At 45.7% G+C, this 17,559-nt stretch overlaps 1 protein-coding gene across 8 annotated transcripts in view; it reads right to left on the bottom strand.

Annotated features, from left to right (window-relative positions):
* Positions 1 to 17,559, bottom strand: part of rbfox3a (RNA binding fox-1 homolog 3a) — a 196,968-nt gene that overhangs the window by 92,991 nt on the left and 86,418 nt on the right. For 2 of the 8 annotated variants that reach the window (XM_031861924.1, XM_031861925.1), the window contains exon 1: positions 2,016 to 4,048. The exons of the other annotated variants lie outside the window; for them this stretch is intronic. In XM_031861924.1, the coding sequence (XP_031717784.1) occupies positions 2,016 to 2,141 (126 nt within the window). In that variant the 5' untranslated portion in view covers positions 2,142 to 4,048. Of the gene's footprint in view, positions 1 to 2,015; positions 4,049 to 17,559 lie in introns of those variants that run through there. 8 annotated transcript variants of the gene reach the window in all.

Here is a 17,559-nt window from a genome sequence, read left to right as displayed (position 1 = left end):
ACACACACACACACACACACACACACACACACACACACACACACACAAGAGGCTTACCGGCCATTCTGAGGATTTGGATGTAAAGGGGATGTAGTGGAAGGTAAACCCACCTAAACTCATGTTTGCTAACATTTGGACTTGAGGAGAGGAGCTCGGGAAGCTTTCTCTTCTTTTTTGTAAAAGATGTAAAATATAGTCGTCATCAAAATAAAATTAAACGTTAGAAACATGAAGTTGGAGGTGCTTGAAGGAAAACAAGAACCGTTAGTTTGAATTGTTAGGATTAAAAGGCAGATCACCAAGCTTCACACACTGAGCCTAAATAAAGATTCCCTTTTATAATAATCTGAACGAATACGAGGAGGCCTGGGCTCCTCTTCACTGTGTGTTTTGGTGGCACCTGGTTGTCCACATGCCTGCCGGCCTGCCTACCTCCCCCCCATCCCATCCCATCTCATCCCATCCCTGGCTGGCCGGCGGGGTGTGCCCGCTTTGGACAGATGGGTGGGAGGGGGTGAGGTCCATTACCATGATGGTGGGGGAGAAAGGGGGAGGAGGAAGACTCAAAATGAGAATGTTTCCACTGCGAGCAGCCTCACCGTTATTTCCCCTCAATCAGGAACACACACAGTTTACTGCTACAGATGCAGCTGGTAGTAAAACCTGAATTGCGCGCCCCCCCCCCCCCCCCCCCCCTTCATCCTCCCATCAGTAACAGCACTCCCCGTCCCCAACTGGCTGAATTAAATCATGTGAATAATTCAGCAGACAGACAGGCACACGGGCTCTTAAGAGTCACCTTGTTGTTGATTTTTTTTCACCTCCCTTCAGAAAATTGCAGTCTTCAGGTTTCACAAAACAAGAGGATCAGTGACAGAATCAATTTCCAAAGGAGGAGGACCAAAACAAAAAAAAGGAGGAAAATCAATGTTAATTTGCAGAGATATATAATTATTCAGAGTGTTGTCACCCGCCGGTGATCGCCATTAGAAAAATGAAGGGGTGTGGGAGAGATTGAAGAGCTCGCTGTGGCCTTTGCGATGAATCGAGACGTTTTGAAAGAAGTTTTAGTGCGATTTTACGAGTCTGAGTGAATCTGTGTGTTTTATTCTGTCTGTAGCAGCGAGACTTTACAACGTACAACATCCTTAAAATCACAGCGATGAGGAAAAAAAAAGTCCTCCTTCAATAATTCACAAACACTTTTCTATTTGTTTTCACATAATAAAACTAAAATGCACAGGACTTACAGATATATTTCTTAACATTTAAATACCAGCAGTGTAATAACATTGTTAATACAGGAGGCCTCGCAGCCCCAATTTACAGATTTTAGGGGTTAAAAATAACGTATCATTTTCTTTGTAATCAGATTAAATTTGTTTCTTTTTCTTAAAAATGTTGAGCAGATCCAGTTTGGGGGTTAGATTAAGTGACATATTCACAATGTATAGGACACACATGCGGATAAATTAAGGTTTCTACATAATTCTTAACAGACAGAGTTGACATCCTTAAAAAAAGTGAAGAAGAAGAAGTTGTCTCATCTCTGCAGAGACAGGCGACGGGAAGCAGCAGCAGCAACGAACCCAAACACATCCGAGCACAATGAGTCATGAGGCGGCTGCATGTACACACACACAGCGTCACAGCAACCGCTAATTCACTGCTTTATTACGCTCAAAAGAAGGGAGGAGGGGGAGGAAGAGTGGGGGAGGGAATGAAGAACAGGATGGTCGAGAGGATCAAATTAAAGAAGCGACCCCCCCCTTTATTTTTTTCTCCCACAAAGCCAGGGTGAGGGTCAAGGGTGAGGTGGGTGAAAGTGCGCAGAAGGTAACGACACACAAAAGCGAGCGCGCGATGCTATCACGTGCCGCCGCGGAGCGCACGGAGGAATGGAATGGAAGGCGGAGAGGAGAGAGAGAGCGAGAGAGAAGGGGGAGAGAGAGAGAGAGAGAGAGAGAGAGAGAGAGAGAGAGCGCGCGACATAAGCGAGCTCCGTTCAGTCTTACCTCGGGCAGGTAGAGGAAGGCAGGGGGACACTGGAGCGAGTGTGGTAGCATCCCGGAGCCGGAGAGCAGCAGGCAGCCGGAGTTGGCCATGGAGCTCAGCGTGGGGTGACGGGACGCTTTGCGCATTTAGCAGGGAGATCCTTCCGCTCTACACTCTCACTCTCACTCTCTCTCTCTCTCTCTCTCTCTCTCTCTCTCTCTCTTCGGATCACCTCCTTTTCTTCTGCCTCCTCTTCGCCTTTTAAATTTCCCTTTTGCTGGCTTTTGTGTCTCTATTGAAGATGAAGCGGGGAGGCGAGCGGCGCGCAGACAATGTGCATGTTCCACCTTTATCACTGTTGCACTCTCTCTCTCTCTCTCTCTCTCTCTATAGGACTCTCTCTCTCCCCCCCCCTCTCTCTCTCTCTCTCTCTCTCTCACTATCCCTGACGCGACTCTGTTTACTTTGAGCGCGATAAAAGCCAACATAAGCATTCAGACACAGAAGGGGAGGTTCTGTGCAAGCCGAGGAGGAGGAGGAGGGGGGTGAGGAGGAGGAGGGGTTGTAGAGCCGACAGGGGGTTGGGTAGGTTAGGGTGGGGTTATAAAAGTGGTGGTGGTAGCAGTGAGGGAGGGGTTACTGATGAAGTCCCCGATGGATTCATACATCAAACGGAAGGGATGTGAATGACATTAGAACAGCTGATCCTGGGCATTAGCACCTCATGGGACACTGCATGCTTCCTTTTAATTGCGGCCCCCCCACACCGCAAACACACACATAAACACACACACACACACATAGCCCATCCTCGGTGGCCGGCACCACCTCCCTCTCCCGTGTGCCTGCTCAAGGACACATACTGTACAGCATGTACAACAGACATACATATCTGAGAAGCCGGAGGAAAATGCACTGAAACAAAAGCAGGCAGTTATTATGTGACATCCTTCTTCATCTGACCGTGCTTCTACTGAGCTGTTAATACGCACCCAGCCATGCATGCACTGTCGGGCGCACGCTAAACAGTACACACGCTAAACAACTCAGGGCTTCCTTTTTAATGTATCTTTTTTTTCTCTCCATTAATTCTGTTTAATGCCGCTGTAAAAGAAGCGGACAAAGAGAATGCACAAGATGGATTCGTTACATCATAGGCGCCAGACGCCCATTACCTTAAAGATGTAGGAAACGCAGGGAAATCTACCTCTAATCTCATCCAACACAACCCAAGCTTCAAAACCTTGATGTCTCAGCAGAGATTGGTGGAACATGGGCCACGGCCAGCGTACGCCAAGGTGTGGTTCCTCTTGATCTTATGATTCCTCTTAATACAATCAAGTCAAGTCAATTTATATTTATAAAGCCCAAAGTCACAAATTTGCCTTTAAGGGCTTTGCAATCTCTACAAAATACAATGTCCTGTATCTTTAGATCCTCCAGCGTGATGCTATCACATGCCACCACGGAGCGCCCGGAGGAATTAAAGGGACGGATGCAGAGGGATCGAGACTCAAAAGATCCAACTTGGTCCTTACAAGATGATTTCTATCTTTACGGGTGGCTTATTTATATATATTTTTTATTCTCCAGCGATTCAAGAAGGTCTAGTGTTGTGCTCGTTGATGGCTGTTTCCCCGGTTGGAAAAACAACTAAGACAATCAGAGCTCTTTAGGCAGGATTAAGAAGAGGGATGTTATCTTCCTGTGCCAGAGCCAGAATAATGGCAACAGAAAAACTGCCTCAAAAAAGGCGACAAGCTTGGATTAGATTGACGCAGCTGTACGGGTTGTTGGAAATCAACTTAATGCTTGAATGTGCTTCTGGAAATGGGGGTAGTTCAGAAACATGTTAGGGCTGCTGTTCACTACGGTTGTATGCATTTTGAGTGTTTTCACATTTCATGAATATGTTTCATATCAGCCCCGTATTACCAGTGTGAAACGATTGGTTAGGTTTGCTTAAGGTGAGAAAAATATCATGTTTTTTTGTTAGAGTAATAACATAATAGCGTAAAAATGTAACAACGTAACAAAACAACGTAACAGTGTAACAATGTAACAACATAACAACCTAACAACGTAACAAAACAACGTAATAACGTAACCTAACAATGTAACTTAACAATGTAACAAATTAACACAACGACGTAACTTAACGACGCAACAGAAGGAACAACGTAACGAAACTACGTAACAAAACAACGCAAGGTAACACATAACAGAACAACGGAAAGACGTAACTACCGTCAATCTATAACAACCGCTCTTAGCGTGAAGGTGTTAAGTTACAAACAGAAAGTCAACATTTACTTTTGGTTTTGCTCTCACTGAATGCAAACATCGCATCCTTTATTTACAGAAACGTACAATGCCGACGCGTTTCACCGGCCACCGGTTTGGCATCTTCAGCCTCACAGTAAGCAACAACTCTTAAACGCTCTTCTTTCCTTCACTGACGTGAAACGTAGGAACGGCTCCCAGCAAGCGCGACCACAGCTCACATGTCTCCACTGAACATGACGTAGACGGGACGGACACGCATGTTGTCAGGGTTACTGAGACATTTCCCTCCTCAAGTACATTACCTGAAGTGTCACCTTCTACGTTTTTGTGCTTTGGCCACTCTGACAGTAATAATAGGGTCCTGCTGTGGGAGACGCAACACGACCACAGAGAAGAATTAACGCACTCCGGGACGCTCCCTCTGCAGATTAAACAATTCCAAGCAGGCAGCAGGGGGACGGCTGACCCCTAATTACACATTCATACTTGTATTTCATGAAGTCAGCTGAAAGAAAGTGTCTGATGAAACACCAGTAACTCAAACAAATCCTCACCTCCATTAGCAGACAGCTTTATTACCAGTGTGCGGCCTCACTGCTGGATAATTGTCCTGATTGTTTGATGCAAAGATCAGTCATCGCAGATATGTGACGTGGCTTATGCTGAGCGGTTTCCGTTGCCTGCTAAAGACAGGAATCCATCTCCCTGTGTGTTTCTGTCTCTCGCTACTCCTTTTTCTTTCGCTCTGTCTGTCTGTCTGTCTCACCCAGTTAATAATTCAAATGAGCACTGCCAGATCACTTCCTTCAAAGGGAGTTGCTGGAATGTTCTCAGCAGTGCCTTTTCTTTTTGTCATGTGAAATCAAAGCCCTCAAACGCAGCAGTGAGATATCCTCAGTTAACTCCTCACACGGCTGTTCTGCCAATTACAGAAAGATCAACAACTGCTGCGAATGGCTCAAAGTTGATCACTAAGAGAAAAAGAAAAAACAAGTGATCTCAGTCATTATCATCCTCATCAATTTTTGTCACTGTCGCCCTTTGTCTTCCTCTATTCCTTCCTGGAGGCGCAATCACCACATCGCTGTGGCAGCCCCGTAATAATCAGCATAATCATTATTACCACAATCACCATCATCATCGCCGGCACTGTCAACTCTGTCATGTCTGTCTCTGTCTCTGTCTCCTGAGCCAGTGTTGCCCGCCCGTTATAGAGCAGGATTTACCCTCCGAGGATTTACCGAGTCTGCATGTTTGTGGATTTGTGCAATTGTGCACACGTTTTGTGTTGAGTCCCCGACTCGTGAGATTCAGCTGATTTGAGGCATCACAGGATTTTTAAATCCGGTTTTAATCTCCTCGCAGAAACATCCACCAACATCCGTCTTTGTGTACGAGACACCAGCATCGGGCATGACAGAAGATATGGAGTGGTTTGTCTATGGAGCCGGTGTTATTTAAATGTGCTCCTCAAGAAGAAAAAGGTTGAAAGCAGCAGTTCTAGCAGTAAAAAGCCATCACATGCACTGGGAGCTCAGTCAGCAATAATCAAAGGCGATACAAGCGGAGACTAATGGGGCCCAAACGATTGGCGGAGCATTCCTGTTCTCCACTGTTTATCGTATGACCGCTGATCAATACGGCCCACTCGCACTAATCTTCATAAGAGATGACTGTTTATTTCCCTTAACTCCCATCACTGTGACAGTGGAGGAAGAAGTACCCAGATCCTCTACTTAAGTAGGAGTAGCAGTGTAAAATAATCCATTAGTGCAAAAGGGCCGCATCCAAACATTTCTTCTTCTGTGTGAAATGTAGTTAAGTATCAGAAGTGAAACACAAATCATGTTCCATTGGACACTTTGAGTTTCTCACAGTTTGCCTCAAACATCAAATCATAACTGACAGCTGAATGTTTCTGTTTTTATTGACATTTCTGCCCTGTTTTATCATCTTTCTCTCATTGATTATTAGCCTATTTTTAAAGGGCCAGTGTAGCATTTAGGGGGATCTATTGACGGGAATGGAATATATTATTAATGAGTATGTTTTCTTTAGTGTACAATCACCTTGTTACCTTAGAATGAGCCGTTTATATCTACAAACAGAGCGAGCTCGCCATGTTGCACCGCCATGTTTCTACGGTAGCCCAGAACGGACAAACCAAACATCGGCTCTGACATTCGTGTCGACCGCCATAATTATCCTACACACATGGGAGAAGTTTCACTTGGTTGCAATCTGCAACCTGACATTTTCCGTGACTTTTACCTCCCAAAGCCTGTTTCCATACAGAATGTATCACTTTCAAATGTACTTATTTCCCAAAAGTTTCGAAATTGAAATACATCGAGTATAAAATGACTTAAATCAGTCGATGAAATGCCCAAATGTGTGTTATTTTTTAAAAAATATTCTAATGTAAAGTACCCCCAGGTTGCTAAACTCAGTGTCCTCACTGGCAGTGATGGCCCTAATATCAAGTAATTAGTAACTACAACGGTCAGATAAGTACAGAGCTTCTGAAATGCAACGGAATAGAAATAGGAAGTAACAAACGTGAGAAATCCTCAAGTAAGGCCGAGTCCCTCAAGAAGTAGCTGAGTAAATGCACTTTGTCACGTGGCACTCTGCACTCGGACACGTGGGCACAACGCGTGTATCGCAATGAAGGTTATGCACAGACTTATGCACAGAGACAAACTTTGAGTGGAAGTTCATATGGAACTCTGACATATTCTCCATCGGTCACAGTGTGGAGGATAATTAGTCCATCTGAGCCACTGATGTGATCAGTCGAGTTATGGAGGAGATTGTGGAGTCCGACGGGGGGGGGGGGGGAGCTACACCACCCCACCGGACACACAACCGAGACCTCTGGAGACGCACTCTGAAGAAAACAAAGCGGCAGTGTTGGTGCTGGTGGGTTGTGTTGAGACGCGGCGAGGCCTTTGGAGGGGCACCCTTGAAGTGCTCCTCTGACAGGCTTCCTCATTATCTGGCATCTCCAGAGTGCCAGCCAACCCCGCTGCAGAAGAGGGGGCACGAGGACGCCTCGATCAGCCGGCCCCGCGGGCACTCAGAGAGGGGAGGGTTGTGCTCTCGCTAAAGGTCCGCTGATTATATCTCAGGCCCAGAGCTTCAGGGATCCCCACTAATTAAAGGTTGTGTCATATCTGTTAGAGATAACAAACCTACGTTGCTCATCTTTTTTTTTTTAAATCAGGGGGTCCATTTTACAGACGTCCCTCCTCCCCCGCGTTCTCGGGCATCACGTCAGGTTGCAGGCTCGGTCTGTATTCAAGGCTGACCAGCTTCTGTGCACCCAGAGGACGGGGTTCCTGTTTAACCTGCCTTCACCCATCTCGGCGTGCCAAGCGTTGTGTTGTGGAGGCATCGGGGATCCTTTGTCTGGAGGCATAATTAAAGCTCTCCTTCATTATTTCTTCACTTTGAACGCAGATCTGAGTAATTAGGAGGCAGTGCCACAGGGAGGTGTGTGCGGCGGGGGTGGGGTGTGAGTGCGTGGTGGTGGTGGGGGGGGTCAGCTTTCATGGAACACCACACATGCCTGCACTCATATCAACTAGAAGAAAACGTGCCTGTACACACACACACACACACACACACACACACACACACACACACACACACGGGAGAAAACGCACTTCAGCACCAAATGAGCCGCATTCATCTCCCACCTATCTTTGGATGCCGATATCAGGCTCCGAGTGAAGTATGCTTTTTCCCCCCTCAAAGCTGTCATGTACTAATGCATTGATTAAAAATTGTTTGATTAAATGGACAGTTCAGGGACGGAACTGCGGGAGCGATCTGTGATCCATGCCTCGATTGGACGCCGGCTTTTTGCAGGCGTTCAGAGCCGAGGCACTTGCTTCTCTAATGGATTTTGAAACAGAGCCTGGCTTTTATATGGTGCCATTCATCCTCATATGTTTTCGCCCTGCCATGTCTCACAATCACTGCTTCTTTATGGCAAACTAATGCACCGAGTGCTAAGATCAGCAGGTTGGCTCTGGCCATCGCTCACCGAGCTGCGGCCAGATATTAGGATGTTTTTTTTTTTTTACGAAAGCGTCCACCGGAGGAGGCAGAGCAGAAACCGAGAGGTACTGACTCTGCCTCCCACACCGTCATACATCAACCCTCCACCCCAAACACACACACACACACACACACACACACACACCGAGCCACCGCTACTCCTGCTGCTTCGACAAGGAAGGAGAGGAGGGGGGTTGATGGAGCTTTATGGCTGCGGACAGTCGACGTCAATACATCGAGCGCTTTACCACCCTCTTATCCAAAGGTCTAGTGTGCTCGCGGCTACAAAGCGCACAGGCCAGTGTGTGTGTGTGTGTGTGTGTGTGTGTGATAGTCCTCGGTGGTGGGTGGAATACGGGGAAGGCTTTTTGTCTGGGCATGGTGGGAGACAGGCAAGCGGGGGCGATGGCTCACGCCCCGTTGGCCCTCCAGGCCGAGAGAAGGCTGTGATAGAGAGAGAGCTGACAGGGCAGAGGGACGGCCCGAGCACGGAAATCACATCAGATCAATGATGAAAAATTCAGTGGCGGACGAGAGTCGCTCTCGGGGACAATGTCACGTGGCGCATGTAAGCTTGTGACTACTGAATGTACACGGGGAGGCTAATGTGTCAGCCAGCACATATACACAGGCGCCCATTTTGTCTTCCGGGGTTGGGAACAAATGAGCTCAATGGCAGACAGGAAATGAATGCAAGAGACATGCTTGTACTTGTATTTGTTTACCCGTGTAGGCATTTAAAATGAAAACTTTGTGTCTGGGGCTTTACAATCTGTAGTGCACAGATCGTCATCATCATCCACCCCTCAACCCTCAGTTACCCCCCCCCCAACAAATCCTCTTACCAACTATCAAAACCATCCATGTGAACTCTTGGGCTTCAAACTAACACCAGTCTACCAATACAGGTACGCACTGTCAATTATTTAACTGTAAATTCACAGTAAATTACCGGCTATCAGTTGCATTATTTTAACAGGAAGTTATTGTACCATTTTCACAGTAAATCATTCTGAAATAACAGGTTTATACTGTGACTTCACAGTAGCTATGTCAGTATATTACTGCGGTGTAGCAGTATGTTGCTATAGAATAACTGTAATTACCTGTAACTAGACAGTAAATGTCGACCAGATTACTGTGATTTAGCAGAATGTTGCTGTATAATAACTGTAATTAACCGTAACTAGACAGTAAATGTCCAGGTATTATCAGGTAGAGTCAGGCAATTCAATTTTACACAGTAAACCATGAAATTAGGAATATTTGTTAATTAACGGAGATTATTCTTGGGCGTTTAGTTCTCGATTCAACATCCCTGGCAATTAACTTACTCAATTAGCCAAAGAAATTACATTATCTGGTTATGTATTTAAATAAACTGACAATTAAAATGTACTATTTTTTATGGTACATGTTGATATTTCATAAACCAAAAAAGAGGATTTTGTTGACGTTGCTCATCCCTAAGTATTGGGTGTACATTTCTTCTGACGTGTCGGTGCTGCTCTATTGTCTGTACTCTAACTTAAACCTAATCCTTATTTTAGCTTTGAATCTACACTCAAGTCCAAACATGAACTCTGAATTGGGTCATGTAACTTGACTTTGAAACATTTGGTTTATTTTTACAACCCAGAGGAGCAAGAACGCACACACGGACAATCACGCAGCGCTGTAATCATGCTAAGTTACCGATCAATAATCAGGCCAATGTGCTCAAATCCAATCGTCAGGCTCCAGAGTACTTTTCCCTTCTGCCACCTTGCTGATTGAATTCACCTGTTGTCCCGGGCCCCCCCCGATTCAACAGCATGAGGGGACACTACCTGTCAGCGGTGAAAACCCGGCATCGATCTGGACTCATGAGGACCGGGTGTGGAGATACCTTGACAGGAAGTGCTGCTTGGCAAGCACATTACACATATCAGGTGTTCTTAAGAGCAAGAAATGTCCCACAATTCAAATCCATCCAAAGCAATCATTCTCAGAATCCTCCAAACTTGTGCATTTCAGATTTCATTGACGTTTTGTAAAAAAATAAATAAAAAGGCAACCTTAACCATAATGGTTGCAGCCCAAAGCGTAGTCAATTACAGAGATTGGTGCGGTGACATAAAGTGTATTCCATTTGGGAGCAGATTGGTCATACGCAGTAATGTTCCCTTCCAGCAGACACACCTTTGACCATTACTCTAAACAGGCAGTTGGGGAACCAGAGACCTATTTCCCACAACTGTGAATGCTGGTGTGTCTCCCGGAGGGGTCAGGGGTTCACACTGCAGCTACCGCGCTCTCATATTTAGCAGCGTAGAAGTGAGGAATGGTACATCAATACTGTCGGATGCCCGGGGGGCCACGGCGGCCTCCAGCACCCGCATATTATATCAGAGTGGAGCATCGGAAGCCGCAGCCAGACCGATGAAGGTGTCAGGAAACGTGTGAATGTGTGTGTGTGTGTGTGACTGTACTGACTACTTGTGTTAGATGTGTATTCGCTCCATTCTAAAACATTTACAGTCGCACCTGAGTGTGGAAATAAATGAATGATATCTTTGTGGACGATTGGTTGCCTCACATTTATGCTGTTAGTGTTGATGTTCCTCCACCTAAAGACCACATTTCCCATAAACCACGCTGCTTCCTGTCACCAGAAGTGTAACACCATTTGCCTTTCCTCATACTTGCTGGTTTGTTAGTACATTTGTCGTATTTTTTTATGAGAATCAAGCAAAAATGCCAAATATTGTTTGGTTTGTGCATTATGAATTGAATATTTTGGGACAAAACAAGCACTTTGAAGGCTCTGGTGAATATAATTGGCATTTTTCCTGGTTTTAGAATTGATTTTTAGCTATTATTGATGACATGAAAAGCCCTTAGAGGCCTCGCCCCGATCTATCAGATCTCTTATTGCCCCCAAGTCTCTTCCTGCATCCTGAGATCCTTGTTGTACCAGGGTCCAGGTTCATACATAAAGGTGATGGAGCCTTCGCAGTCAGGGCTCCTAAACTGTGTAATGAGCTGCCCGAGGAGATCTCGGCTGCAAACTCGGTCTCATCTTTCAAATCGCTTTTAAAACCCCACTTTTTGTTAGAATTGCTTTTCTGTGATTTTATTTGGGTTTTATTACATTTCAGTTTGTATCACTAGTTTTTTTATGTGTTCAGTTAGTGGCCTTTAGTTCTTCTCATCCTCTGTGTCTAAATGTGTTCTGTTTGTATTGTAAAGCACTTTGTAACACTGCTTTGAAAGACGCTTTATAAATAAAGTAAAACACATTTCAACGATTGATCAATAATCAGCAGATGAATTGATACTGAAAACGATCCAATAGTTCCAGCACTCGTCTTTCACTCCTTCAAACATATGCAATGGCCAGAAACTCCTTCAAAGTAGATCCACGTCAATCAATCAATCAATCAATCAATCAATCAATCAATCAAATCCAATCAACCCGGCGTATCTGCACCGGAGGCTCACGGTGTGAGACGCAATAAAGTGGGAAAATAAAAAGCGGCACAAACCATCTTTAACCATCAGGACAGAGAGGAGCGCTGGGACATGCAAAACGTGTGACAATTTTGATCAGAATTTCAAACAATGGTGTGATCCATACATCGGGTGAGTGATAATCTACCATCTATAATGATGCATAGATGGGTTAAAGAGCTCGTCCCTGTGGGTTAAACAGCAGGCTGGAGCCTGAACGTGACCCAGCTTCTCCGTCGGCGTCTGGAAGCTAAATCTGTTCCTTCCTGTGCTTTGTTCCTTTTCATCGTTTTTTATGGAGCACAGTCTTTTTTTGTTTTGTTCAGTAGGCGCCTGTATTTGGAGAAGTGCTACTTAAATAGAGGCTCTAAATATAAAGTCTGTGTGGGCGTGTGCCTCTGTCCCAGTCCCAACGTGTTTCCCTCAGCGTTGGGATGTAGCGGCGGGTTCTGTGCCGACACCTGCCAGGCTATGAAACCCTCCGTGTAGCATGAAGAGCCCCGAGCGTCCGCTGTCATTACCTAAGATCCAACCCTGCCCCTATGACCACATCACCGGCAGCACACAACAACAACAACCCCGCCGCCTCCTGCATTCCTTCCGTGCCACCGCCATCAAAACGTGGCTACGGGGACTCTCGCACGGTTACACATTTTGCACGGACATCTGCCCCGAAACCACGGCGGCTCCGAGAGGAAAGGGTTTGAGAAATTCTCCCCTAAAGGAGGCGGAAGAAATGTGAGCGTAATATCTGCGAGTGGGTCATGAATGTAATATCACACTGAAACCCAAAAGGCTGCGATCCCTGCTCAATATTTTAAAGGATGCCGCCCTGTTGAGGGGCGCAACGCCGACGGCTCCGATGGAAAATGTAAAAAGTGTCAAACTTGGCGAGGCGCACATCTGTGAGGAAGAAAATTACAAACATACATATATACACGTGAAGGTGTCACGCAGGTAAATGTTAAAGCACAGCGCCCTCGGCGAGAGGGATCGCTTTTGCCGGTCACGCGCATCCGCCGCGATCAGTCACGCTCATGTTGCCGTATTACTTCCTGTGATGCTCACTCGCTCTTTCCCTAATGCTTCTTTTTCTCCAGTCTCTAAATGCTATCTGTCAGTAGGTGTTGCAGGACTGATGGAGGCTCGTCCGTCGCCTTTCTCATTACGGCGGGGGCGGGGGGGGGGGACAAAAACCCCGGCGAGCGCAGTAACCTTTCATGGAGACAGAGGGGAGGGAGGCATCCACACAGTGCCGGCACCTCCGTCTACTTGACATAACCCTATTACCGCTTCCTTAATTTGTCCCACCGTGACAACTCGCAGCCAAAGAAACGGTTAAAAGAATGAGTGAACAAAAGCTGCATTGCATTATGGGGGGGTGGGGGAGGAGGCAGGGAGGAAGGGAGTTCTTGAGGGCGGAAGACAATGGGGAGGCAGAGCTGATGCATCAGCCATGTTGGATCATTTCTAAAACGCAACACACTATCCGGAGGTGGGCCCCGATATACTCCACTTAACTGATGGCTCTCTGCTCCTCCACTCAAACGGCTCTTGTTGTTCATTAGTTAACTTTCCTTTCGCCATCCGAGCTGATCAACTGCGACTTAATCACGAGAGTTTGTCAACTGTTTACACAACCACAGTTTAAAAAAAGAAGAACAAAGCTCAGGAACGGCGCTAATGTTTTATTCCGTTTGGCCGCGTTTCCCTCGCGAGGACGTCTGCTTTTATTAAATGTAATAATGCTTCCTCCCTCATTTGATATTTACAAACAGCCAGGTTCTAAAGAAAAGTCTTCTTCTTTTGTTTCCCAAATCTGTTTGTACAAAATATGATCAAAGCCCCGCGCAGACAAGAGCGCACCTCGACATGGAAATGACGACGTCTCAGAAAATAGCTAAATGACTTGCAAAATGAGTAACAGCTTCAAAATGGCTGATAATAAGAGCCGCTGAAGTGTGAGCTCGCCGAAAGCGCCAGACAAATGTGACACTAAATCCTGCATTTGGCACATCCTAAGTAAACAAAAGTGTTGATAAAAGGAAGCCATAGCAATCTTCTTTTGTGCGGAAAATTGACACAAAAAAAAAAGAAGGGGGCTTTTTTGTTTTTGTGTGGCAGCTCCACGTTTCCCCCCCAGGAGAGTCTCAGCCGACAGACAGACGGCTCTCTGTAATCTCTGGCTCCAACTAACGGTGACATTGTCATAATCTGAATCACCAACTGATCGAACTAAAGACTGAATTAACCTAAATGCTGCTCCCACTCTGAACACTGGTGGGTGTTTTCAGTGGTGCACAGCACAGCTTTGATGTCGGTGTAGTTTCCGTTTTACATTATTTTATACTTTCACTCCACTCATCTCTGAGGGAAATATTCTACCTCTGAACCCCCAAAATTGAGAAGTATGTTTTCTTTAAACAATCGGCAAAACTACACCGTTCATCCTTCCCCGAAGCTGTAAAAAACTGCATTGTCGTCAGATTCCCATATTCCCGACGGTTCTTGAACACATTATGTGTGACGAACGCTTCCCTCACAAAAAGCAGCCAAAACGTTTTATTCTGTCTTATTTAAAATCTCGCCACAAATAAACTTTTTAAATTTAACCAGATTCAGTAAAAAACATTAAATTATGAAACTATGAAGCCACAATTGACTCGTCTGAGACAAAACATCTTTAAAACTTTGACTGAACTGCTGCTGAACACAGAGCAGAGCACAGAGTACAGGTTGTATAAATGTATATAGTTCAACACATGTAGTGCGTAGAGACTCTCCGACATTAGTAACACTTGAGTTCTCTCCACTTCCAGTCAGGATTGTTCTGTTTCTACACAGAAGCACTTTTATACTGCAGTGAAAATCAAGGCCACAGAGGAAAATGTCACAGGAGCAAAAAGCGCTATTTAAAGGGGACGGTGCACATTTCATGGGATGTGTTGCAATAAGAGGAATACAGACGATCACCAGCCTTACCTACAGCTGGCAGATACAATAAACAGCTACTTTAGCTTAAAGTCCAGTGAAACGGAAGCCAGAGCGACTTCAGCTTCTGTTACAGTTTAGGGGAGCGTTTCACATGTGAAACTAGAAGTCAATATTGATGCTTTTGTCACATAACTTGCGTACGCGTTACGAGAGAAAATTGATTGCAGGCTTTCGTAGGAAAACACGAAAAACGAAGATTTACTTTACTTTCATACCAACTGTTGTGAGGACATGCAGATGAAGGTTTGTCAGATGATGCAAAACTTCCTCGTCCTTCACCGTGAGATACGTCACAGAGCAGAAGCTAAAGACGCTCTAACCTCCGCTTCACTAATTCAACTTTTAAACGCAGAACTTTTACTTGGCATGGGGTACTTCTACATTGTGGTAGTTCTACGTTTCCTGAAGCCAAAGAGGTGAATACTGTATGTCTTCCTCCACTGTGTGTTTTATGTATCTGGTAGCAGCAACGGCGGCGTGTTTGGAATTCTTATTGTGGGAGTAATAATGGCCTCCATGACTAAACAGAGACGATTACTTCTGTTTTTTTTACTGCGAGCACCTGTTTTTGCGAGCAGAATTTCATGTTTAGAAGAAGCATGAAAGCGTTGTTTTACAGGATGTCGGAGAGCTTTCCCACAGTCAACAGGCCCACATCGGGGGCCACGGACCCCGTGTCAGGGACCCTCGTGGCTCGGGCTGATCCCTCTCTCTGGCCTCTGATCTGGGTGCAGCGGTGGCAGCCACGGGTGTGGGTTCAACGCCTGAGCGCGGGAGCTGTCTATGTAGAGAGATTAAAGGGCCTGTATCGATCCACAAGCGCTCATGCATTTTGCATGAGGGAGACATTGTCAAAGAGGCCTCTCGGATTAAAAAAAATAGTAGAGGCAGAGAGTTCTAGAAAATATGCTGAACTCTGTGAAAAATCTTAATGTTGAAGTGTTATGCATGTAAACTGGCTTTTATATATTGGATTGTCCATGAACTCTCATCGACCCGAGGTATTACTCGTTTTTCATTTCCCCCTCCAACGCCGCCACCGTCGTCTTCTTCTTCTCCTCCTCTATTTTTTGGTGGTTGAGGTTGAAATGCTGGAGTTGAAATGTGAAAAACAAGCCCCCCCACCCCCGAGGAAAAAAAGAAAAGAAACAGAAACACTGGCAGCCAGAGACTGTCTAATGGCGGCAGTGAGTCTGTTGGAGAATTCTCAAGTAGAGTGTGAATTATTTAGGATGTGTGGCTAGTGTGCAGAGCATGAAGCCACCCCGCCCGGCAACCGGCAGGCAGAGTGGCCGAGAGGATCCAGCGTGCAGCAAACATCCGTCTGAGGTCTGTATTGTTGTTCAGAGGGAGAGGCTGAGGTTGAGCTTCGAGCTAACGGACGGATGAGGACGTTCTACAGAGTTGAGAATTTGAATGAACTTTCTTCTTTGATTAAAAGTGACCTGAAGTGACAGAGAAGTCAATTTGACCTATTTACACCCCCCCCCCCCCCCATGATGCAGCTGCCTATTCATCATCAACATTTGATGCAGGTCATCATGCATGTTTAAAGGCACGCCGGCGTACCGTACTGAGCCGAGGAACGACACTCAGCGCCTCCTCATTCTGCCAATCTCACCTGAACGACCCCGATAGCCAGACAAAAGCAATCAATCTCTGATATTGGCCCAGGTGGGAGAGTCGGGTTGTGGGGGGGGTTAACGCCCAACGCTATCAGCTGACGGCAACAAAAGGCGGAGATTTTCTGCGTGAGGATGATTAGAAACATGGCGGCTGCTGTGACACGCCGGTCTGCGCGGTTAGAAACAGGGACGGGTGTCATCGCCTGCAAATGATGCCGATAGAGTGTGTGTGTGTGTGTGTGTGTGTGTGTGTGTGAGTGAGATCAGAGGGGCGGTGTTGATGCAAAACACAGCAACGAAGACACACACAGCGAGGCAGGCCACACACATGGAAACATCCGGACCAGTCAATGAAACACAGAGTGCACAGACTCTATGTGTGCACACACAGTCAACCTATTCAGGCCTTTTGAGTGTATGAACTGATATTTGTGTGGATACTTCTCATCAAACACACTCAGTGCTGTTGTCTTAAAAACAATAAAGAAACACATAAATACATGTAAAAAAAGCTTCAGGCTGATCTTGTGGGCTTTGAGCTTTTAAACTGTGACTTAGTTTACTTAAAAATATACAGAAAATAGCAACACTGGACACCGGTTTCATATCCAACACAAGACTGCAACTGATGATTATTTAAATTATCTTTTCCTCTTTGATTAATCAATTAATTGTTTAGTCAATGAAACGTCAGGAAGTAGTGGACGGCGTCAGTACGTTGCTAACCAATTAAAAAGATAAGTCACTCCTTCTCTTATCACAGAAAGGTTGCAGCTAGTGGCTGTCAATCAAACAGGGGATTTCTTTTGTGTGTGTGTGTGTGTGTGTGTGTGTGTGTGTGTGTGTGTGTGTGTGTAAAAAACAATACAAACTTAAAATATATTAAAAACATTTAGCCTCCGTTTAAGGAAGTCAAATGAATATGAAAGAAGGAGGAATCTCATTTTAGCGTCAATGCGTTCATGTAGGAGTTGATCTGCTCATTGAGAACTCTTCAGGTTAATCAAGGACAAGAACCACGATCCACACACGGACAAGAACCACGATCCACACACGACAAGAGCCACGATCCACACACGGACAAGAGCCACGATCCACACAC

The sequence above is a fragment of the Anarrhichthys ocellatus genome, unplaced genomic scaffold (genome assembly GCF_004355925.1).
Source record: "Anarrhichthys ocellatus isolate YVR2014 unplaced genomic scaffold, GSC_Weel_1.0 scaffold26, whole genome shotgun sequence".
In the NCBI taxonomy this organism is placed as follows: domain Eukaryota; kingdom Metazoa; phylum Chordata; class Actinopteri; order Perciformes; family Anarhichadidae; genus Anarrhichthys; species Anarrhichthys ocellatus.
Note: the sequence above shows the minus strand (reverse complement) of the source record. Positions and strands in the feature narration are given on the sequence as shown.